This window comes from Mixophyes fleayi, chromosome 9, assembly GCF_038048845.1.
Source record: "Mixophyes fleayi isolate aMixFle1 chromosome 9, aMixFle1.hap1, whole genome shotgun sequence".
In the NCBI taxonomy this organism is placed as follows: domain Eukaryota; kingdom Metazoa; phylum Chordata; class Amphibia; order Anura; family Limnodynastidae; genus Mixophyes; species Mixophyes fleayi.
Genome location: NC_134410.1, coordinates 114,116,750 through 114,143,236, shown reverse-complemented (window position 1 = coordinate 114,143,236; position 26,487 = coordinate 114,116,750). Strand labels below are relative to the sequence as shown.

At 42.7% G+C, this 26,487-nt stretch overlaps 1 protein-coding gene across 3 annotated transcripts in view; it reads left to right on the top strand.

Moving 5' to 3' along the window:
* Positions 1-12,692: 12,692 nt before the first annotated feature.
* IQSEC2 (IQ motif and Sec7 domain ArfGEF 2) overlaps positions 12,693-26,487 on the top strand; it is a 128,451-nt gene continuing 114,656 nt past the window's right edge. For 2 of the 3 annotated variants that reach the window (XM_075185033.1, XM_075185040.1), the window contains exon 1: positions 12,693-13,312. In XM_075185033.1, coding sequence (XP_075041134.1) covers positions 12,834-13,312 — 479 coding nt within the window. In that variant the 5' untranslated portion in view covers positions 12,693-12,833. The remainder of the gene's footprint in view (positions 13,313-26,487) is intronic. The other variant, XM_075185039.1, reaches the window with a different exon arrangement.

Genomic DNA, 26,487 nt, shown 5'->3' with positions numbered 1-26,487 from the left:
CACTCTAAAATATATGTAAACATTTTGCACTCTAAAAGTAAACATGTCTCACTCTAAATTATATGTAAACATTTCTCACTCTAAATTATATGTAAACATTTCTCACGCTAAAATATATGTAAACATGTTGCACTCTAAAAGTAAACATTTATCACTCTAAAATATATGTAAACATTTTGCACTCTAAAAGTAAACATGTCTCACTCTAAATGATATGTAAACATTTCTCACTTGAAATTATATGTAAACATTTCTCACTCTAAAATATATGTAAACATTTCTCACTCCAAAATATATGTAAACATTTATCACGCCAAATGATATGTAAACATTTATCACTCTAAAAGTAAACATGTCTCACTTTAAATTATATGTAAACATTTCTCACTCTAAATGTAAACATGTATCACTCTAAAAGTAAACATTTCTGACACAAAAATATATGTAAACATTTATAACTCTAAATGTAAACATTTATCACTCTAATGTCTGCATAAACATTTCTTACTCTAAAAGTAAACATTCCTTTAACAACGGTTAGCCTAATTTATATATCTAACCGTACATTTATAGGGGATATTCCTATTCATTGCTAAAAATACTATTTTTGGCGCTTCCTTTTTCTGATTTGCCTGCCTATGTAGCTAATAATGGGGTTTTCTCATCTAGATCCCACCCTAAGAAAGGAATAACATTGATCTGTGCACTTGCAGAGCAGGCCGACTGTACTCATCCAGTCCTTTGCAATAGCGCTGAAAAGAAGCCCTCTATTTAGATTTATCAAAAAGGACTGAACGGATTTAGTCCTCCCAAGTTCACAATTTGATCAGAGGGAGGGCAGATGAGGCAACGTGTTAGATTCCTTACACTACGTATTTATGGGTCTATCGGCCATTATGCATTGCTCTGTGTCCCTGTCCGTTGTCCATCCGGTCATCGATATGGATTTAAGTTTAGTTACTTTGATTGTCCTAGTGATTAATAGAACACTATTTTCATAGATGTTTAAGCTATGTTCAATAGAGCATCATGGTGGCTTAGTGTTTAGCACTTCTGCCTCACAGCACTGGGGTCATGAGTTCGATTCCCGACCATGGCCTTATCTGTGTGGAGTTTGTATGTTCTCCTCGTGTTTGCGTGGGTTTCCTCCAGGTGCTCCGGTTTCCTCCCACACTACAAAAATAAACTGGTAGATTAATTGGCTGCTGGTAAATTGACCTTAGTCTCTCTCAGTCTGTATGATAGGGAATTTAGACCGTAAGCTCCAATGGGGCAGCGACTGATGAGGGTGAGTTCTCTGTACAGCGCTGTGGAATTAGTCGTGCGACATTAATAGTTGATGATGATGAAGTGAAAACCACTCAAAGCAACAAACCATATTTTAACCACTTCTGAGTGAAGAGTGTTGGACTTCAGTTATTATACAATCATTTACCATAAACTTGTAATAAAATGGTTTGATAGTTCATAGTACAGTCCACCAGCAGGTGGCAGACTTCCCTGTATCATGCTTGCGTTTGTAGACAAACCAAGTACTACAATTACATTGTTACATTATATTAGATGTGATACACAGAAGGTGAATTTCATTCAAATTTCAAAATGATTTATATTAAAACTGAATATCCTAATTAGTTTAATTGACTTCAGGAACATGTTAAATCAGAAACAATTATAATGTATACAGATTATTAATAAACTATAAAAGCGTGAAGTTTATTGCATAGCTGTGATCTATGTCAGATGTCTATTTCAAGCAGTATAGTTCTCTTGTGCGGCCTCACCCTGTCCTTTCAGTCCTTAGGTAATGGCTGCACACAGATGGAACACATTGCTTTGACAAGATTAATATCACCCGCATGGATGGTCAAATTGGATGAGATCCGTTCATTTGGCCACTTGGATCACTAGGTACTGGAGTGGGAATGTGGCTGTGTACACAAAGGCCAACAACAATCATATTCTGACTGTATTTACCCAGGGGCAAACACAGGATTTGTAGAGAGGGGTTTCCACGCTACGCCACCGTTGGGGCGAGGCTATATTTTTAGACAGTGCTTGGCTGCTCTCCAACTCTTCCTTTCCACATCATATGCACAGGTAATTCCTATCCCCATCATCTACATGGGGCAAGCCACCTCTAGCATACAGTGCCCCATGCTGGGAGGGGGTTTCCAGACACTAGGAAAACCCCCCTCGGTTTGCCTATGTCACCAATACCAATACACAATAATCAGGGGTGAAACTAGACATTTTTCAGCTCCTTGTACCACCTAATAGTGAAAACCCACATAGGGGATATCTCAGTGATGCCACTGTAATCTTTGCAATGACTAGCAATCAAGGCACTGTATATGTGCCTACTACCATGTAATTCACCATTAAAGAGGTTGTCAAATAGCATCTTCTGCTGTATCTACAAAACACCTTTCCTGTCCCTGTATTATTGAGTCTTCAGTGATTGCTAGATACTAGTGGGATTCCCATGGGAAGGATGTTGACGGATCTGATGGGAATGATGGTGATAATGCAACTTTATAGGGGCAGTATCTTTGGGGAGGGGGGGGGGGCTTCCTCTCCTCCTTCCTCGTTCTGTGTGACAAGACTATGGGCTAGATTTACTAAGCTGCAGATTTGAAAAAGTGGGGATGTTGCCTATAGCAACCAATCAGATTCTAGCTTTAATTTATTTAGTACTTTCTAAAAAAATGACAGCTAGAATCTGATTGGTTGCTATAGGACACATCCCCACTTTTTCAAATCCGCAGCTTAGTAAATCTAGCCCCATATAGTGTAAAGAAAGAAATCGCCCATAGTTCCTCTATTGAGGTAGTGTACCTAGTACAAATATTTAAAACTCTCTACACACAGTCTTCTGTATTACCACAAATCCACCTGCCACATCTCTTTGTCTCCTGTTTCGTGGTGGCTCCTTGAATGTTAATAACCAGCTCCCAATCTTCGGAGAATCCATCATTCCATCACCAAGAGCCAGGAAACATGAATACAAGTTGCAAAGGTGCTCTTTATACAGGAATAAAGTAGGAGAGTCTCTAATAGATTAAGGGCCTGATTTGTATCAGAACGCAACTTGTAATTAAAAAGAGCACATAACCTGTGCGTAATTCTGCCCGTACCCAAAACCGTTTCAATTTGAATCTGGGTGTAAGTATGCTCCTTCTGAACGTTACATGCCCTATGTTAACAGACAGAACACAATGCAGGATATGCTCATGCATATGGGAAGTATAAATTCAGAATGCATTTTACAAAAAATATTTTAGCAAGAAAATAAAGAACACATAATTCTAGAATCATTAATACAAATATGTGCATAAAAATGTTTTTGTTTTTTTTTTTTTAAATGATATACTTAAATTCGGATGTTAAGGCGTCCCTTGCATACACATATTCTTTGCTATCTAGTGGCACACATAGCTGTAGTTTTTAATACGAACACTATGCTGTGACAGTCCTCACCATCAGTCCGCACTTCAACCTGGACTGTAACTGGTGCAAAGTTTATGGCTAAAAAACGAACTTATGAGATGCCCAGGATTTGAAATGGCCAAATCTGCGGTGGAACACCCTTGACAAGCCCTCACCATACATTAACTGCATTTGTTTGCCCCTTCCCAGCAATGTCAGTGTGAAAGCCAGCTGCCAGAATCACTGCGTCTACTACATGCAGAAAGTATGACGGGATGGTAGTCTTCTATCTTCTCGAAGCGTCTGACGGTTGTACTTGTATTTGCCGACGCGTGATCCGACCCGGTTGACAAAGACACTGCCCTATCTGCATGATGCATCTGTCATTTTTAACTGTGAGTCAAATTTCATCTCAGGTCACGTCACTCAAAAGCTTCCAAAAGCCACTGATGATGACTTGTACCCACAGTGAATTCAAATCTTTAAAACAGAGAGGAAGATGATTGACATTTTACTTTTGTAACATTGATAACAGGAAGGTGTCCTATATTTAAAACATAAAAAAAAATATCATAAAGTCCCTTGAATACATAAGTATCATTATAGGGTGTCAGAGGAGCTATGGTTTTTAGGTCATCTTGCACAAAAACGTAGGTTCCTCCCACAAGCCCTTGGTAGAGTTACCCTAGCCTGACCGGTGGTAGTCATATTTACAATCCTTATAAGACCGACACTTACTTTAACGAGTAAGTGTCGGTCTTATAGCGATCGATAATTCGTACCCAACCCTGCCCGACATACGTCTTTATATTGTGACTTAATCTATATGCATTTTTCATGAACCTAATGTGCGTTTAATATCTACTACCCCCTTTCCCTCATTCCTTTCTCCATCCACTTTTCCACCTGTCTGTCATCTCCTCTCTTTCTTGTACATCGTTAGCAGTAATTATAGTCTAGAAAGGTCATGGTCAAGTCCCGGTGAGCTCCTTGCATGTCGCATGCCTGTTGCAGACCATCTCTTCACAGCCTTTAACCTCAGGATTCGTTCAGGAGAGAGATCGCTCCACAGGATCCCTTGCATTGGGGGTTGGGGGTGTATATAGCATTATGAGTCATTTTGAGTCAGAAACAGTGCTTGTCTCAGGTATGCAGTATGCTGCTGCAGTGTGTAGGCTAGGCAATGTTCTCCCGGCATAAACACAGTATTTACAATGCTAATACATTTCCAACCGTGCATTATTGCTAGAAAAATGCTGGGTGCAGAGGTGCTGTAGAAAAAAGCTGGGGGCAGAGGATGGGGGTTTATAATAGATAAAACCAATCTTTAAAATAGTGCTGGAGCCAGTATAATATCAGTGCTCATAGTAAAGTTAATAATGTATAACAAATAAAATATGAGAATGGTAATGATTTCCCATTAAAGACAAATTAATAGCTAAGTATAAAAACCATTGTAGATAATTAGCCATTTGACAATTAAACGTCTTATTAGTAGCTAAGCGCTTTTCGCAACTTTGTAATTTGTCAGTAAGCCCCATGCAGCTGATATAAGGGCTGAAAATTCATAATATAGTCCTTTAGGTCCTCTTGCATCATGATATTGACAGAAACAGACAGTATATTATAGTTTTCTATGAAGTTACCACTCTCCTAATGATCAGCACTCCTTAAACCGTGTCCAGCACCTTTATTTCCTCCGAAGGTGTTGAAAGGGGGGTAAAAATTTATACAGGTTAATACCTCCCAACATTTTCTCAGTCACTGCAATGTACTATTATGGCTGCTGAGCCGCACTCTTCACTCCTCTACCCACGTGGGACTGAGCTCAATGTCTTCCTGCTTTTAGGTTCACAAAGAAGCACAGTCCGTGAAGACTTTAATGTCCACACAGGAACAATCCTGGACCAGTCTGACAGGAGTAGGATTCCTAGTCGGCACTGTCCTGAAGACACAATCCCCACATAACCCAGAGTCTGTATCTTTTAAAATCTTCCTTTCCCATGGAGGTGTGTCTTCAGTTGGGTATTCCCATAGGCCACACCCACACCTGGGATTGGGTTTCCACTTACCAGCAGCTGTCCCTGGACCTCTCCCTGTCCTCAGGCATCCTGCAGTGTGTGGCTCCAGCACAAATAACAGTACACAAACAAAAGGCATGTTTACATAATAGTAGCAGTGTGTGCTACCTAGCGACATTTAAGAATTGTACAATGGACATAAAATACACACATACATAGTTAACACAACACAATCCAAGTAATTTAAAATGAGAAGGGGTGTACATGTCACAAAATTTTTTATCATCTGTACAAATGTATATCTTCCCTTGGAGACCACGGATAATATCAGTAATGAATATGTTAAACAAGACAGGACTGTGGAGTGATCAATAACCTGCCCCACTGGTTACCAGCTGTCACGAGCCGCGGCTTCACTAATAGCCGCTGCGGCTCGCTGTCTGCCAAGGTCCCGCATCCCGGCCGTCGTCATGACGACCGGTACTTCACTTCCTCCCACGCGACTCGGCTGTCTCCAGGGCAGCATGCGGGGTGCTTTTGTCATCCACCGCAGCGGCCCAGCTAGGTTTACAGCTGGGCGCATGTTCTCATCTGTGCCACTAATTAGAGGCTCCTGAGGCTGATTGCCACCACTGTGGTTCCTCAGCTTATTGGCTCCCTCATGTTTATAAGGCAGGGAGGGCTTAGCCTTTCTGCTGGTTATAGCGTAGATTCCTGCCTGTTGCTGACCTACTCCTCTGTTCCTGTCCACAGGGTCGGACTGATCCGCCGAGGAGCCGGGATATCCCCTGGTAGGCCCCGACCCTGGTGGCTCCACCCTTCGTTGGTGGGGGGAGGGGGTAACTTTAAAAAAAAAATGTAGAAAAAAAATACTCACGTGATTGTGGTGCTGGCGACCCTCCTCTCTGCTCCATTTGCACTGGATGACGGGCGTGACGTCATCATTTCTGAAGTTCAGTGAGGAGCGGCGCAGAGAGGAGAAGGCAAGAAGACAGAAGGCAGGAAGAGAAGAAGAGAGAAGAAAGAAGTCAATAAAATAGATAAGTGAAGGAACGGAAGCAAGGGGGGAGCAAAGGCAGCATGGCAGACTGTGAAAGAGGGCAAAGGCAGCATGGCAGACTGTGAAGGAGGGCAAGGCAGCATGGCAGATTGCGAAGGAAGGCAAAGGCAGCATGGTAGAGTGTGAAGGAAGGCAAAGGCAGCATGGCAGAGTGTGAAGAGGGGCAAAGGCAGCATGGCACAGTGTGAAGGAGGGCAAGGCAGCATGGCAGATTGCGAAGGAGGGCAAATTAAGCATGGCAGAGTGTAAAGAGGGCAAAAGCAGTATGGCAGAGTGTGAAGGGGGGCAAATTAAGCATGGCAGAGTGTAAAGAGGGCAAAAGCAGTATGGCAGAGTGTGAAGGGGGGCAAAAGCAGCATGGCACAGTGTGATAATGGGGGGCAAAATCAGCATGGCACAATGTGATAAAGGGGGGCCAGGAGAAGGGGGGAACAAAAGCAGCATGAAGAGCGCAGTGTGATCACAAGGGGGCACAACATGGTGATGAAGGGGCACAGTAATGTGTGTGTGATGGCACAGCAGGCTTGTGGCAACGTAATGTGTGTGTGTGGTAGGTGGTGGCTAACTGATGGGTGCTATTTTGTTTATGGGGTGATGGTGGGGCAATTTAATTTTATAGTGAGGACCATTAATTTAAGATGTGGTTGTTTGGGGGCTATTAATTGAATGTGGGGCTGAGTTTGAGGAGCATGACGTCTATTTATTAAATGTGAATATTATTTAATGGCAGTGACGGCTGCGGGAAATAAGTATATTTATTATATGTAAATGTTATTCATTTATTGCAGGGGCTGTTTGGAGGGAAGGAAATAGGTTTATTTTTTTAAATGGGAATACTATTACTTTAATGTTGGGACTGGAGGAAGGCCTAAGTATTAATCGTGGGTCCTTTTGATTTAATGCCGGGGCTGGTTGGAATTTTCTAAATATATCCATTTTTTTTCAAATAGGGCCCCCAACATTCCAGGATCCAGACAAGCCGCAACTAAAGAAACCAGCAGCCACAGGTGGTGAAAGTGACAAGAACAGGTAGGAGAGAACAGGACAGTGTGTCAAATGTTCTGATTCTAGTGGGACAATCCCAATTTTTGGTGACTGTTCCAATCTAAGGGGCAAGTCAAGACTGTGTACCGTTTATATACACACTGCATTCTTTATATACTACACTATGGTGCTAGCTGTCCTTCGTGGGCTGACCATTCCCCCTCTAGTGTCTGGTCTCGCCTCTATGATGGTTGGCCACACTCCCTCTGGTGGGCCCTTAGCATTGTGACCCTTGGCCTGTTCACCGGATTCTGCTTCCCTGTTGCCCTGACCTCAGCCTGATTACTGGATTCTACCTGTTCGCTTGTGACCCTGACCGCTGCCTGACTTCTCGATACTGCTCCTTTTCCTGTGACCCTGACCCCTGCCTGGTCTCTGCTTGCCAGTCTGTTGCCCGGATCTCTGTCTGGTCACTGGACTACATTTATCTGTTTGCCTCCCAGGGTCACCTGGGGTTTCGTCCTGTCTTCGGGTATCCTCTTACTACCTGTACTGCGTTGCCAAACATAAGCGCCTACTACTAAGAGTTGAAATCCTGGGGGCATCTGAGGACTTGTGAGCAAGACTCGCTCTACAGGAAAGGTGGCTGTAGACCTCTAATACCTGTTCTACGAGTTTGTGTTTGGAGCGCTGGCCTAACACCAGCTCTTTCTCTGAGTTTACATCAGTGACTACATACCTCTATCTCCTATCCTTTAGTCAAACCTTTATCCACTCCACTTGTTTTTAATTCAATTCAGAGATTTTCAGTTTCTGAATTAATTTATTGTGGGACACCAAGGACCACCAAGAGGAATCTCAGTCACTGGTGCAGCCGTTTCTTGCCCACTTTCTATGCACGCAGCCTTGGCAAACGCCGTGTGCGCACAGCAAGTTACTAATCCACCCCATTACTTTCCCTTATACACTCAGTAGGAACATGGGTGGGTAGATGGGGTTGAAGCTTTGTATTTAGCATCTCATTTCAGACAAATGTTGCAGGACATTTGGTGGAGTGTCTGGATAGATTGGGGGTGGGACCTAAATTGCCCCAATGTTCTAATTGGGAATGTTGAGAGTTATGTATTTTAGAACAAAGAGAAAATATTTTGCTGTATATACTCAAAATACAATGGGTGTGGGTGTGTGGAGGCAAGGAATTTAGGAAGAGCACCTATTTCTCACCACTGGCCACTCTACAAAAAGTTTCTTGTCCTTGACGAAAAGCAAGAGAATGGGCAGCTCAAACTGCATTAAATTAATTTCTATTACTGACACTGACTAAGCAGTGCCAATCAGTACCTGTGCTACAAACTGGCACAGGAAAGTTTTAGCTTGAACAGCTCTCACTTGCCAACACACTAATGGAGCCATTGAAAAGTGGTCAGTGTGTATAAGGCATATTGTGGGTTGAATTATCCTTTCTTTCACTTTGTTTCATACATTTTCTTGCTTATACTTGTGTTCTGTAACTTACTTAGATCATACTTACAACTATAGCAAGGAGAGTTGTTAAAATTTGGTGAAATATACTTTCAACCACAGCGAAGGCGCTGTCCAAGGTTCAGGGTGGCTTAAAAACTCTTGTGTCCAGCACAATTGGGAACAGTTTTCATATAAGTGCCTTCTCCACCTCTTCCTCGTCTTTTAAATATTTAATTCCACAAAACTAAGTTTTGATTTTGTAGATCGTTTGTCTAGATAAGCACCTATTCTATTTCCTGCAGAGAAAAAACTATTTTTTTCAGATAGTACTCCAATACTGCAAAATAGATTTGCCATGGTGTAAAATTGCACTTCCTAACGGGATTAATTCCTCACTGTAAATGATGCGACACAAACAAGTTTCCATTTCTTTTCCAGATATCATCATCATTTATTTATATAGCACCACTAATTCCGCAGAGCTGTACACAGAACTCACTCACATCAGTCCGTGCCCCATTGGAGCTTACAGTCTAAATTCCCTAACATACACACACAGACAGACAGAGAGACTAGGGTCAATTTAATAGCAGCCAATTAACCTACTAGTATGTTTTTGGAGTGTGGGAGGAAACCGGAACACATGGAGGAAACCCACACAAACACGGGGAGAACATACAAACTCCACACAGATAAGGCCATGGTTGGGAATCAAACTCATGACCCCAGTGCTGTGAGGCAGAAGTGCTAACCACTGAGCCACCATGCTGCCCAATATATGTGCAATCTTAAACTTGTTCTAAACTTGAAAATGACACGTACTTGTATAGGTGGTAGCTGGCACATTTTAGCCTATTAGGAACATTTTACAAGAATAAGAATGCATGTAGCCCAGTGGCCCAGCCCAAGATAGCCCCCTATAGGACTGGCCCGGGAAGCAGATGACCCTCTGCCCTGCCAGACCCTGCCCCAGATCTTGAACTGCAAGTGGTAGATACATGAAGTACTGAATACTGGTATAAGTTTCATGTATGTGAAATTTGACAAATTTTAAGTGACGCTCAAAATTAGTCCAACTCTAAATCATGCCCTATGTGTCTATTACATAAATGTTTTAGCTGTAAACGTCTGAAAGACAGTGATGTGATTCAAATACAAGCATCCTGAGAATATTACATATATATTTTGCGGTGTATATGTGAAAATAATCTTGGGGTTTTCCAACATATTCCTTTAGTCAGGTCATAGAAGACCCTCATGGAACAGACAGCAGCCAGGCAGAATTAGTGTTTTAAGATATTAGAGAGATGTATAGAGCTGCTTTCAGCTAGCGTCTGTCAGCGTGTGGGTGGGTGTATTTTTTTTCCTCTCTCACACCCCTTGTCCCCCCCCCCCTTTTTTTCTGCAAGCATGTGGGAGTTGACACATTGTGCAGTGTGATCTCTTTGCCTTCTCCTAGAGATTAGTGTAGCCTAATGAGTAAAGAATATGAAGTAGAAACCACACAGCAATAGAAAGGAGGGAGGCAGCAGGGACTAGTTGAGAAGTGCTGCCTGCCATGACGCGGCAGGGGTACTATAATCATGAATCAGACTCATTTAAATCATCCTCATCATCATTTATTTATATAGCGCCACTGATTCCGCAGCGCTGTACAGATAACTCATTCACATCAGTCCCTGCCCCAATGGAGCTTACAGTCTAAATTGCCTAACACACACACACACACACACACACACACACACACACACACACACACACACAGACAGAGAAAGACTAGGGTCAATTTTGATAGCAGCCAATTAACCTACCAGTATGTTTTTGGAGTGTGGGAGGAAACTGGAGCACCCAGAGGAAACCCACGCAAATACGGGGAGAACATACAAACTCCACACAGATAAGGTCATGGTCGGGAATTGAACTCATGACCCCAGCGCTGTGAGGCAGAAGTGCTAACCACTCAGCCACCATGCTGCCCTAAATCACCACTAATCTATCAAGATTAGGAACCGGTTAATTATGATATTACAGAACAGTTGCCCCTTGAACTAGTCATGATATAGAAAGCGTTGCAACCAATTTTTGCAACCAAGTTTTATATAGTACAATTAAAATTGTGCACGCGCATATCGCTTTCACGCCTAGGGGATCCAGCGAAGCATTACTTTGCTGCGAAAAGCTTTGCCTAGTGCTGCTGCCCTCATGGAGGTCTATGAGGACAGTGGTAAATGGCAGCAATTAGGTTAATGCTAAAGAAATCTCTGATTCCTCCAGCATTAACCCTTTAAGAAAAAGTTTATGACAACATTTTGGCTCTTCACCACTTGTTAAATAGGCCCCTATATGCAGGGACATATCTAGGGTTGTGCAAAGGGGACAGCTGCTCATGGTGCAAATATGAAGGGGATGCAATAAATGGATATTTAACATTGATTTGGCTACAATTGGGAGTTTGGGGGGCATCACATTTCCTTTTTGCCCCAGGCGCTAACATTTCTAGTTACAGCTCTGACTATGGGGCACATTTATCAACAGCTGCATGAAATGAAAAATAGTTTTCAATCCTTATCGCATTGATAAGGATTGAACTATTTCTCATATTTATTAAAAAATCTCCATAGGAGCAGCAGTCACGAAAAACTGCTGTTCCTGTGAAGTTAAATACTTACCTGTTCACTGCCTCTTCGTTCCCGAAGCTGTTGTACGGTCCACAGAAGCCTTGTGCGCATGCTCCGTCTGAAAACGTATCTGCACTTCACTGTTGCAGAGAACGGAGTGTGACAGGGAGGGATCATGTGATCCCTCCACATATGCGCTGTAAAGCACTTCGGAGCAGAGCTGAACACTGCTGAAAAATAGCAGAAACGGTAATGTACGTCAGCCTGTGCTGGCGTATATTACCGTATGTGTAAAACCATTTCCATGCATTGTTAAATTGCGGTACATAGCAGTCCCCATAGACATCTATAGGGAGTGCTATGTATTACGAAAAAAAGTGCAAAGCAGAAGATATCTATGATAACCACTGTTGATAGATGAGGCAAATACTTCAATTGGCGTCTATTCTGTTTTCGTGGAATTGACATGAAAATTAGGTTTAATAAATAGGCCCCTATACGTGAAGGGGAAGTGGGAGACTTATACATTATTTTGAATGGTGTCAAATCTAGATGCGAAAATTCCTCCTTGCTCATGAAGTGTTTTATCTGCAAATAACGGCAGAGTTACAAACTACAGTGATTTTTATTTTCACATCTGTTTACATGCACTTAACTTGTGTTAAAAAAAAACCCATGTTAAATGCACAATTTTAAGACCAGTGGTTATGTAGCCGAAGCTGTAGCTGAACATTGTCTATTTCTGTCGTCTTAGATCACTGACAGCTGTGTTCTAGTAGATATTTAATCCATGAGGATCAGACAGCTGTCAGCCAGTGCAAACACCAACTAGGAGGCTGCAGTGTCCACGTGTTTCCCAAACAGGTTGCCCTGGCTCTGCTATTTATTTTCATTTTTGGGCTCCGCTTTCCCAGCGCATCATGGGAGTTGTAGTCCGCATCTGCCTCGCAGCCCCCACAGGTGTCACTTTTGACAGGTCGGAGGTGGGCGGCACAGGCTTGTCTCGCCTACACCGCCAGGCGATTGGCTATCGATCCTTAGTTGGTTCCCGCCCCCACTCGGTGATTGGCTGGGTGCGGACTCTGACGCGTTTCGCCGTTCTCCCCCCCCCCCCCGGCTCCTCCCGCCTGTCAGTGCGCAGTGACTCTGCAGCACTCGCCGCGGTAGCATCGTGCGCTCCGCCCCCGGCACCATGCCCGGCCGCCCAACCTGAGCTAGCCCCGCAGCCGAGCTCCATTCACCCCCAACCCGACGGCTATGGAAGGGGGAGCCGGCTCGGGCCCCAACCCCGGGGGGCAGGAGTCCCCGAACCGGGCCGTGGAGTACCTGCTGGAGCTCAACAACATCATCGAGAGCCAGCAGAAGCTGCTGGAGACCCAGCGGCGCCGCATTGAGGAGCTGGAGGTGCAGCTGGACCGGGTCAGTCAGGAGAACCGGGAGCTGAGGGACCACCAGGTTAGCCGGGTGGAGCGAGAGCAGCACCGGGCAGACTACAGGGAGCCCAGCGGAGGAGGGTGCGGGGGCTACGGGCATCACCATCACCCCCAGCACCCTCACCACCACTCTCAGCATCATCACCGCGGGGAGAACCAGCCCGGCTACCAGTCCTACTCCACCCCCCCGCACCACCACCGGGCCCGGGACACCTCCCGCTCCACCCGGGCCACCTCCCGCAGCTCCAGCCCCGGGGCCGGACACAGCACCAGCAACAGCCCGGCCACCACCCTGCAGAGGAAGTGAGTATGTGCCAGGTGGAGGTGCTGGTGATCACACACATGGTGGTACAGTGGGTATAGTGTAATACATGCCCATGATAGAGACTGGCACCAGTGGGCGAGGGACTGGTGATCACACACATGGTGGTACAGTGAGTATATTGTAATACATGCCCATGATAGAGACTGGCACCAGGGAGGGACTGGTGATCACACACATGGTGGTATAGTGGTTATACTGTAATACATGCCCATGATAGAGACTGGCATCAGGGAGGGACTGGTGGAGGTGCTGGTGTTCACACATGGATAGAGATGAGTGGTAGGCAGTGGTTATACTGTAATACATGCCCATGATAGACTGGCACCAGGGAGGGACAGGTGATCACACATGGATAGAGATGTGAGTGGTAGGCAGGTACAGTGGGTATACTGTATTAGATGCCCATGATAGAGACTGGCACCAGGGAGGTGCTGGTGATCACACATGGTATAGTGGTTATACTGTAATACATGCCCATGATAGAGACTGGCACCAGGGAGGGACTGGTGGAGGTGCTGGTGATCACACATGGATAGAGATGAGTGGTAGGCAGTGGTTATACTGTAATACATGCCCATGATAGACTGGCACCATGGAGGGACAGGTGATCAAACATAGATAGAGATGTGAGTGGTAGGCAGGTACAGTGGGTATACTGTATTACATGCCCATGATAGAGACTGGCACCAGGGAGGTGCTGGTGATCACACATGGTATAGTGGTTATACTGTAATACATGCCCATGATAGAGACTGGCACCAGGGAGGGACTGGTGGAGGTGCTGGTGATAACACACATGGATAGAGATGTGAGTGGTAGGCAGGTACAGTGGTCATACTGTAATACATGCCCATGTGATAGACTGGCACCAGTGGGCGAGGGACTGGTGGAAGCTCTGCATGAGTATTATGGCAACCAGTGTGTGGCATCAAGTGAAAACTGGGCAGAGCCTCTACATTGCTGTACTGGTGAAGTGGGTAGCATGTGGAGTCTCTGTATTGTTGTAATGGGGTAGTGTATGGTATCAGTGTGATAGGAACAGGCGGATGCTCTGCATTAGTATAAGTGGGTAGTGTGTGGCATCAGTGTGATAGGGACAGGTAGATGCTCTGCATTGGTATAAGAGGGTAGTGTATGGTATCAGTGTGATAGGGACAGGTAGATGCTCTGCATTGGTATAAGAGGGTAGAGTGTGATAGGGACAGGTGGATGCTCTGCATTGGTATAAGGGGGTAGAGTGTGATAGGGACAGGTGGATGCTCTGCATTGGTATAAGGGGGTAGAGTGTGATAGGGACAGGTAGATGCTCTGCATTGGTATAAGGGGGTAATGTGTGGTACCCGTGTGATAGGGACAGGTAGTTGCTCTGTATTTGTTTCATGTAATGGGAACAAAACTGAGACATGAAAGTGATGCTATCTGTAGAGTTTTGATGTTCAGTTGATATTGGGGTGTTCCATAGGGTTATTGTCTGAAGCGGAGCTGCATAACTTTGTGGGTCAAGGTCCCAGAGTCTGATTGTTGGGGATGCAAAACATTCTGTCATCATTGTCTGTGTGTTGCTCAGGAGGTAGCAGTAACAGTTAGGTGGTGCATATTGGCTGTGTGTGTTCTAGATTGATAAAGGTACATAATATTGAGGTTCTGTGTGATAAGAGAGGTCGGATGGCTAATCGGAGGTTTTGCATATAATCTATCAAAATTGGTATAAAGAGGGTGCTAATGAGTAGTGATAGAAATTCCGTAAGAAATTATTAGCAGTAACAGAGTTTCCATAATCTTGAAGTAGGAAGGAAATATATCCAGTTTGTAAAGAAAATAAATTATTAAAATAAAAATAAAACATTTCTGGTATGTTCTAGTTAGATGCTATTTTTGGTGTATAGAGCAAAGTACTGAGAAAACAGAAAACTAAAAGTTTATTAGTATGGAAACTAAATTAGGATCTATAGCTCAAAGCCGTCAACTTCCTTATTAAAGTCATTTTACTTAAACCCCCATGTGACAATATTATTGGGCTGTTCTATATGTCCAGGTTAGTGATATTAGGGATTGACGCTCAGTGTTGTGCTGCCTTTTATATAGGCTTATGGGGGTATGTAATATTGAGATACTTAATAGTGGTTGTGTGTTTGGGTATACCGTTTGTCATAAGGGGTTGTACATGGTTTGCAGCGGTAGTTGTAATATTTAAGGCAAGTGACAATTGGAGGCATCATATGAATTTTGTGTTGAATATCTTCCGACACCTGTTTACTCATTGAATCAATGATGCGTTCGGAAGGTGTAGGTGATCTGTGTGACTGACAGGCTTGGACAGGTGAATGCACTCTTATAGTGACATAAATGTGACAAGATCTATTTAAATCTGCACAACTATGCTAGCGGGATTGTATTTGTATTTATTAGCGACAAGCAAATACTCTGATATTTTCAACCAATGACAGAAGTATGATGTAAAATATCAGATGACATAAAATACTCTGCTGATGTCACCCTACACTGACGGAATGTTGGGGTATATTTGCTGTAATAAGTTTCAGCAACGTTCTGCTGCAGAATCTCTGCTATTGGGTCATTCAGAGAACGCAGTCTGCAGCTGCAAACAGCAGAACCATTTATTACACTAGACAGATGTACGTGGCTGTACATTATACTGTGTGGGGAGATGTGTGGACAGGTGCATGGCTTTTATGGCGGAGAAGGGTAACATTGCCATAGATAGTGGGTGTTTGCGGGGTGTAGCATCTGTACAACTTTGCCTTGGTCTCTTGAAACTCCAATAAAATGGGATATTGGTCAAGGCACCGCTGAACTGTTACTTTGGAGTACAACAGTGTGTTATTAAATTTTCTATGAAACAGTGGAGCTGTATTTAAATACAAATACTGAATTTATCAAAATAATCTGAACATATAAAAACATATTCTACCTTTATTGTAGGTTACAGCTGTATAGTTTCTTCCATATTCATCTTTTTACATACCTGTATGAAGTTAACATCTGGGCAGCTATAAAAATAATGGGTATTAATGAAAGCACGAACACCTGTACTGGAAGGAACATGCTCAGTGTGCGTCTAAGAAACGTCCTATGACCTCATCAGCTCGTCAGCTTTTAGTACATTGGCTCTGAATGGTCACATGAGCTAAGGGTGACAGGAACTTCTCACTAAAAGTTAAAATATGACTGAGAGGGCGGTGCATAGATTTATATCTGATTTTAAAGAAAAAACATTAGTATGTGTGCTAATAATCTTCATTGCAATTTAGTTTTTAACTTGACTACACACACACACCCATAGTTGCCACTGGGCACAAGACACAGGATTGGAGTGCAGTTTTGACAGACACACGTCAATTTCAATAGGATACTATTTCCTCCGTAGAGGCTGCAATATCAGGACGATTGCCAGATATTGGCTTTTATGTCGTAGCCTATATTGCCGGTATTGCTAGGACTGTATTATTGATGGAAGATTTTTTCAATTGCATGTTGCTCATCTATATTGCAGAAAAACATAATGTCTCAAAACATTTCCCTTACACATTTTAACGTGAAATTATAGGGAAAGACGTGCATGGGCTGTGGGAATATGGGAAGTGCACTTGTCCTGGCTTTGTGATGTAATACATTAAGATGGAACATGTGTTTTATGCTGTGACTGATACAGAAATACATACTCTTACTGTAAAGCTGATACATGACAAGTGACCCACTTCTTGTCTACAAGGATGTCGCGTTGTGATATAAGTACCAGCTGTATATTATTCAAAGGAAGATATAGGACCAGTCAAAATGTTGCTCTATACCAGAACTCGTCCATCCCCAGGTTACCTAAAAATTGTCCCGTGGCACTTAACTCCTAGAGAACCATACCCTGCGTCATGCTGCGCTCGCTCTGACCCTCGACACTGGCAGCAAACTGCCAGACTATAATGTGGTGGTCACAGGTCGGTGCTCTGGAACACCAAATTTAAACTTTTTTCATAAGGGGAACAGATCCATTCTTGGCAGATATTTGGGCTCGCTGGTGGCCCAGAAGTACTCATACGGGGGGGAGGGGGGCAGATGTATGATCAGTCGCCCTATGAGTAAATGTGGAGGACCAACGTGGTGGTGAGTGAGGGGTAAAGGTTAAGGATGTAGGGGGTTAATATAAAAGGATGGAGTAAATGACGGAGGGGATGAATGAGGGCGGGTAATAATGATTGGTGCAGGGGTAATGATGGAGGGGTTTGTGATAGACTCAGGATTGGGGTTAAACATAATGAAGGCGAGAGGGATAATGATGGCCGAGGATGGGGGTTTAATGTTGATTGTGGGGGTGGAACGGATAATTATGATTATAATTTTATGGGGGCAGTTTGATGAGGGGGCTGGGATGGCAATAGTGAGGAAGGGGAGATATTGATAGAGAGTATTGTAAGAAGAATATTTGGGGGAGGGGGATTAAGTAGGTAATGATGATGCTGAGGAGTGGGGGGTGAATGAGGTTGAGTAGGGAGAAGAGATAGAAGATGGACTTGAGGGTGGTAGACGGAGGAGAGAGAGAGGTTATAATGTGGACTCAAGGGGGCGTAATGTCTGTACAAGGGGGAAGTTGTGTGTAGAGGATATGAAGGTTTCATGTACAGTCAGCTGCCTGTTAGTGGATATCCTATAAATGTTTGCCCAGCTCCTGCGGTGTTCAGCTGGCTCCCAGACTCTATAATATTCGTCAAACCCTACTCTATAACTTTGGTATATTTACATTTTTCCAGAGTAGGTGTAGGAGCTATTTTAATGACCTATAATTATGTTCTGTTCTAACTTTATTGTTGGTTTAATATGCTATTTTGTTTACAATATGACTGATTATTTCTTTCCGAACTGGTATAGTGCAGGATCGTGGGGACCTACATAGAGATTCCCACCGCCACATGAAGGGAGACGATTGTCTAATATCTAGCTCTCTATTTTCAATGTCTCTGAAATCTACGAAACTGGGTTTTTCTGTATTGTACTTTGGTAGTGAATTGGTTAACCTGAACCCACTATTTGGAGAGAGATGATATGTCTTCACGTCCTCACACATATTACATCATTATTGTATCCTTTAAATAGCTTCAGCCCTTTAAACCTCATTCACAGTGACAAATTCCCAGACCTGGATGGGTTGCGCTGAGTGTTAGTGAGCTAAGGAATGTATTACTCACTTCTGCGTACAACGAAACGTGACAGAATACTGGAGCTGTCACTGTCTTATGTATGCCAAGTCCGTCCTATAGCAGCTCTGCCACTGATGCAGGGCTGGGACGGGTCAGCTGCTGTTCAGGGTTCTGATCTATACGCAGTGTCAAATACAACCCATTTTTGTTTTTTAAATAATGCTTCCCTGCTTGTCTACCCAACATGCATATCGTTGGTTGTATTTGATCTTTACTATCTCTTGACGCCACATTTCTAAATCGACGGATAATCTTATTTTTAAAATATTTGCAACATGGTTGTCGCTGTAAACCTGGGATTGATGGAAAGCATATTTTAAAACAATACGTTGGTAGCATTAAAGCTGCGTTCTCGAAGTCTGAGCACAATTCTTTAACAACGATGGAGGTATAGATGGATTTTGTTAGTTAGGTAAGGAATCATTAATCTATTTGAGTTTGGCTGTTAGTGCTTATAAGTATGGCCTAGCACAGTGTATTATTATTATTACCATTTATTTATATAGCGCCACTAATTCTCAGCGCTGTACAGAGAACTCATTCACATCAGTCCCTGCCCCATTGGGGCTTACAGTATAAATTCCCTAACATACACAGTCAAACTAGGGTCAATTTAATGGCAGCCAATTAACCTACCAGTATATTTTTGGAGTGTGGGAGGAAACCGGAGCACCCGGAGGAAACTCATGCAAACACGGGGAGAACATACAAACTCCACACAGATAAGACCATGGCCGGGAATTGAACTCATGACCCCAGTGTTGTGAGGCAGAAGTGCTAACCACTTAGCCCCCGTGCTGCCCAATCTTCATCCCCCAATGCCCACACCCCACCTCCCCTTTGACTCCCAGATGGGAAGACAGACAGATTAGGGTCAATTTGTTAGCAGCCAATTAATATCTCTCTCTCTCCTCTCTCCTCTCTCCTCTCTCCTCTCTCCTCTCTCCTCTCTCCTCTCTCCTCTCTCCTCTCTCCTCTCTCCTCTCTCCTCTCTCCTCTCTCCTCTCTCCTCTCTCCTCTCTCCTCTCTCCTCTCTCCTCTCTCTCCTCCCCCCTTCTCTGTCTGTGAGTGTGTGTTTAGACTGTAAGCTCCAATGGGGCAGGGACTGATGTGAGTGAGTTCTCTGTACAACGCTGTGGAATCAGTGGCACTATATAAATAAATGGTGATGATGACTACAGGCAATCTGTAGGTATGTGTGCGTGTGGTCTTTGAGTTTAAAAAAAATCCCAATAGTCACAGCATGACTTTTTTGGTGGAGTGGGTAATTCGCCCAATGCTAGCAAGCTGTTTGTGACGGAAATGGAGTGAGTAAGTGGGGCCTGATTCAATGTGGACCGAAAGAGTAACTTGTGGTCAAAAGTCACACACTAGTGTATGTATGAGTATTTATTAAAAATTGAAGATACATCCGCTTGACAACAGACGCACCACTCGGATGTGTCCAACTTGCTAACGTGTGCAAAAAAACCTTTTATTTTATATGTTACGAACGCAAATGAAACATCATTTAAACTTGAATCACCAAGTAAATACAGCAGGAACAGCTTCCTGATATGCGTACCAAAAAAAATATGAAAGACTCCATAAGCATCTGCAAAATCATTTGCAAATATCTAATTATAGGTAGTTTGCTAGTTCGAGTGTTCGTCATCATTATCCGCTACTTGCATCTTCCCCCCCTCCCGACAACCTACATATAAAACTGCTTTTTCAGACGTATCTGCGCCTGTCCCAATCTGGATCCGAAAGCAGTTGCTCAAACTTGTCTTTACTGTACATTGCCTACGTTAGAACATCCCTTCCCTCTCCCTGTCATTCCTCTTTAGGCATAAGGAGTCGTGGTGCCACAAAGTTGAAGGTGTGAAAAACCGCAGTTGCGTAGTTCACTTTCTCAGCACGCGCAGTGCGAAAAAGCACAGCGATACTCTACGCAAACAGGCGCACATCTCACTCTGAATCAGGCCCTTTATCTTTAAGTCTAATAGAAAAACCGTTTTGTCAACCTCCAACTAGTCGGCCTACAAGGGCTTAAAAATATAAGCTTGCCTGGGGGTGTATACATTTTTTACATGTCTTATACCTGTGATTTCTCTAAGCATATTTTATATATGGTGGCCTTAGGCCTAGAATAATTCTCAGATTTCACCTTGGTTTTCTTATGCAGGAGAATTATTTAGAAGTTATTGTCATGCTTATCAATAAAAAATTAAAGTTTTAACCAAATCTGGTCATAAGTACACCCCAGCTTTCAAATGTGTCAACTGAATCCTTTTACCTCAAAAAACCCCAAGAAATGCAAAACCCTTTTTCACCTTTAACTTATATTGTTGCAAAGCTGTCACACAATAGGTTCTAGTTCTTTGACAGAACTGGAGTGAAGCTACATTGCTGGTCCTTCAGCGCTACGGGTACTGTCTGCTGCATATTCATGCAGTATAAGCTTTGTTTTTAAGTCTTTTGTTCGTTTTGATGGGTTTGACGTGGTGAAAACTTATATTTTTAGCATTTAGTGCCAAAACAAATAATTGTGAGGAAGGAGCTTGCTGTGGATGACGCAGGCCCATGCAGGAGTTGGTGCAGTGCATCAAACTGGTGTTTATACAACACATACCATTGTAAATGCTGATTTCTGGGCCTACTAATAGCTGCTGCTGTTTTTGTTTGGTGTAAGGCTGTATGTAGATTGAATACAATCTAATAATTGGCTTCAGTCTGTCTATATCCATATTTCATAAACATAAGATTGCTGGCTTTGCTGAGGTAAAAATTTGTCAATTTTGGTTAAAAACCAAAATTCTTTTCTCCAGTCATTAATTTGTTTTACTGATAGTTTATCAAGTCAGATAACTACTGGGGTGTTTTATATTATACTTTTGAATGGACTGTAAAGTCTTACATTAGCCTATTGTGCAGCTACATGTCCCAACATGCATTGCCAGCCAGGGCATAATGGTACATGTAGTTCCACAATAGCTATAAGGAAACTGGTTGTTGACATTTTTCACATTCATGCATTGATATCCTACTAGCAATTTTAGTAACATAGTTGATGAGGTTGAAAAAAGACACCAGTCCATCAAGTTCAACCTATTTTGGATCTCCTGCGATCCTGCACTTATATTTGAAATCGATCCAGATTAAGCAGCTGCCAATCTGTTTCAATTGTGAAAATCCCCCCAGACTCAATATTGCAGTCCTATTTTTACCCTATTTCCACTACTATCCTACATTTTAATTAACGGTCGTATCCCTGGATACACCTTTCCGCTAAAAATGTGTCTAACCCTTTCTTAAACATATCTATTGAATCTGCCATCACAACCTTCCCTGGCAATGAATTCCATATCTTGACTGCCCTTACTGTAAAGAACCCTTTCCTTTGCTGGTTGTGAAATTTCCTCTCCTCTAACCTTAGAGGGTGACCGCGTGTCCTGTGTATGGTCCTTGGGGTAAAAAGTTCCCAATTTTGATTTATTCTTATTTTTTTTTTTTCATGCCAATGTTTGCTAAAAGACACAGATTTTTTAATTCATGCTATTCACCTTGATCAGAAATATACACTCAGATATCCTACAATTGTGATGTATGGAAGCCTCTCAATAAGAAGATATTGTGGCATGTGTGCTGTTATTGCTGGATTCTAGACAAAACATTGAGTAACAACATTTAAAATCTTTGCATCATCATCTATTTATTTATATAGCGCCACTAGTTTTGTAGCGCTGTACAGAGAACTCGCTCACATCAGTCCTTGCCCCATTGGGGCTTACAGTTTAAATCCCCTAACATACACACACACACAGACCGAGAGAGACTAAGGGCAATTTGATAGCAGCCAATTAACCTACCTGTATGTTTTTGGAATGTGGGAGGAAACCGGAGCACCCGGAGGAAACCCACACAAACACGGGGGGAACATACAAACTCCACACAGATAAGGCCATGGTGAGGAATCGATCTCAGGACCCCAGTGCTGTGAGGCAGAAGTGCTAACCACTGAGCCACCATGCTTCCCATATTTGTATGCAATATAGTTCTATTCATTTCCATTCGCATTGTCAAAAAAAATAAAAATAAAAATTGACGTGTGTGTGTGGGACACTGGAAGATGATTGATGTGAAAATATAAAGATTGTAATGTTTGTGGGCACCATTAGACTTGAACTGAATAGAAAATTGAAACGGACTATGGTGACTATGTTAAAATTCGCACTTTAGTTTACCAATAACTTTTTGAATAAACAACCTGGTAGCTAACGCAGCAAGACGAGCCATGCAAAATATAATTTGTATTTTTCAGTATAACAGAAAAGTGATGCCAATATTTGTATAAATACCTGTAAATTATATCTGGTATATAAATAGTGAATTCTGATGTTGTTACTTTACGGTCCGTTGTTTATGATTAGGAGTAGCTCACTAAACACTGCAAATGATTACATATTTCAGAAGTCCCTGTGTATTTCTATGTCCTGTATAAAAGCTCTTTTCCCTGTGAGCCTTGTGCTATTATATGGTCTCTGAACTCCTCTGTGACTTCAAACATCCTTATAATTTGCAGCCAGGGGATACATAATCCCAGTTATAATGTTCATTTAACAGGGCTAAAAGATACTTCTGAAAGTACAATGTCCCAGTGGCTACTTAACTTCTTGGTAGGTGGAATCTATAATTGCTGCTGTGTAGCCTGATGGACTGATCTGCTAAGTAAGAGGTTCTGTGGAATTGGCAGAAGTTGCTGCGTGAGGGTGATTGATGATTCCCCAGGTAAGGCGGATCGTTAAAATCTCTGCAAACCTTCTGGAAATGTAGTTCTAGCCAGTGCAGCTAAAAAGCTAGTTTAATATGTGTTTATGAGCATTAAAAGGTGGGTGTGCCTAAATGTTTTGGAAAAAGTAAAGTTTCCTGCCTTTTACGTACGTTTTAGCCCATATTTTTGTGCCATAATTGGGATGTACCAGAATATTGCCTGGTGTTCATGCTAAAATGCAGTTTATCCACCGATCTCTAAAGTAGAGAAACAAGATGGATGACATGATATTGGTTCAGTCAGCAGAGCAGCCCATCTTTGCTATGGGACCCTACCATATGTTTCTTGTGATAAAATGATTATGGTATTTATGTATTAATTGTAGTTTTATTTGTTGCTTTGGGAAGAATGGTTTGTCTAGTGTGGTGTCTTGACAACCCAAGCAAGCCCTGTTGACTTAAAACAAATTCTCCCAAGCTCAGTGGCCTGGATAATAGATACAGCATTGTTGGATTGGGGGTAAGTTATACCCCATTCATACTGCACCAAAAACCCGGGTTTTTGCAGAGGCACGCTGAAAAACCCGGGTCTTGGTGCAGTATGAATAGTCCAACCACAAAATCCCGGGTCTAAAATCCCGGGACTTAGACCCGGGATCTTGCGAGGGGTAATTCCCGTGTTGGACCCCGCTAGCCTGCAGTATGAATGGTGCAACCCGTGTAATTCCCGGGTCTCACCATTCATACTGTAAAAAAAAAAAATTGTGAGGTAAAAAAAAAAGATTTTAATTAATAAAAAATACATAAGAAATGTTTACTTAACTTATTTTCAGCCAGCGATGTCTCCGGTGCGTTGCCGGCTGTCAGGGGGACCTCTGGGTACTAAAATGACGTCATTTCTAATGGACTAGAAATGACGTCATTTTAGTACCCAGAGGTCCCCCTGACAGCCGGCAACGCACCAGAGACACCGCTGGCTGAAAATAAGTTAAGTAAACATTTCTTATGTATTTTTTTTTAATTAAAATCTTTTTTAACACTTTTTTTTTTCTAAAACCCGGGTCGGACAGGTGCAGTATGAACCTGCCCGACCCGGGAATCTTGTTATCTATACTGCCCTGTGCCCCGGCAATATCCCGGGTTAACTACCCGGGATATTGCCGGGGCGGCAGTATGAAAGTGGTATTACTTAACAGTAGGTACCCCTGCAGGGGTTCTATTGTGGGTGGGCAGGATTATGGGGGAGAATTGTTGGCTTGGAGTTGGTTAACTTTTACACCTGTCGAATCACAACGTTAAGAAGCAGTATTACAGGTTCATAAATTACCCAACTGATTTTGGGATCAGGGAATCTTAGTGCACCATTTTATATTCTTCGTTCAGATATGCCAGCCTTTGAGTCTGTGCTTGCACCCTTCTTCTGTTTTCTCCCTGAAGCAAGTGTGAAAAGATTTTGGGATCTAGGGGCAGGTTTATAAATTGCACTTGTACCGCCGAAATACCTCCAGGATGGCGATAACATATTACGTTTTTTTTAATTTTTTTTATTGCAAAGAATAAAAAATCTGTTTTATCGCTGAAATTGTGGTGCTAATGATATGTAGGTACGCTGGTCTGTCTTGGCTGAGGTTAAGCTGAGTAACAACATCATTCTTATATTCTTATTTCTTAGCATGGAAGATTTTGTTCCTCCAACGCTGGTCTGGTTTTTAAATCTTTAAAGTTGGGCCCTTGTCCACAGATGTCTATAAAGTTATTAGGAGCAATATTTATAACGCCATGATGACTCATAACATTGTGTTCTGCTATATTGGGGATATTTATGCCTGTTAGAGGAACACTTATAAAAACGATGCATTGTGCTAGCCGCACTGAAGAAAAGAAGATTACTGTTGGCAAGCGGTTCTAACACTGCACAACCCTTATACTACCAGGGTATCAAGCAGGAATTTTGCCTCCACTTAACCTCCATTTTTCTTTTCTTTCATTCTTTTGCACTAGTCATGGTTAGTGAAAACCATGTTTGTGTTTTTGGCCTGGCTGCCGTATCTAAGGTCCCTGTGGTACATTCATCCTGCTCTTCCCTATCCTGCAACACTGCATCCTGTTAGATAATGCAGTGGGCAGCACGGTGGCTCAGTGGCTAGCACTTCTGCCTCACAGCACTGGGGTCATGAGTTCAATTCCCGACCATGGCCTTATCTGTGTGGAGTTTGTATGTTCTCCCCGTGTTTGCGTGGGTTTCCTCCGGGTGCTCCGGTTTCCTCCCACACTCCAAAAACATACTAGTAGGTTAATTGGCTGCTAACAAAATTGACCCTAGTCTCTCTGTGTGTGTGTGTTAGGGAATTTAGACTATAAGCTCCAATGGGGCAGGGACTGATGAGAATGAGTTCTCTGTACAGCGCTGCGGAGTTAGTGGCGCTATATAAATAAATGGTGATGATGATCAGTGCCGTATACGTCTCTGTAATAAGGAAGTAGTTTTCTCCTTGCATTAACTTGTGAAGAGGGAGCGTACTAGGTGAAGAGAGCGTTGTGTGATTGTAACGTACTTATCAGAACTCCATAGTGAAATATAAACTGTATTACCCTTAATTATAATTTATATTTTGTCAGGTTCCAAATACCACTTCTATCTCTCGCTGTGTACTTACACTGTGAGGTAATAGAGGTTTTAGAATATATGTTGGCTGAAACTTTCTGCATTCAGAGTGTGGGTTTGTACCTCCTGCGGTCCGGCTGTGTTGTATTCTCTACTTCGTGCAACATTTCCAGATTCTCTTTGTGGACGCTGGTTGGTACACGGTGTAATTTGGGGTCAAACTTACTTTCTAAATACCTGCGGTGGTTTTCATTTCTCATTTGCGGTTGGCCTTGCCTTCGCTATTCCGGTATTTGGGTCAGAGGTAGTGATATCTTTTTGGCTCTTCTCTACATTGCTAGCATTCCTTCTTTCTATCCTCTTCCTCTTATTATAGTTGAAATACCACATGCCAGGGGCTGGCAACAATGACCCAGGTAGAAAGACTTGTCTGAAGTATAGTTGTGTAGACTATTTAATGTATTCTAGAATGTGTTCATGTTATATAGCTATATTTTGTAATGTTTTGCCTCTCCGCACTCCCGTCTTTAATGACATGTTTGGGCACTTGCTGTAACATTCCTGAACATGTTTGATGTAATATTTT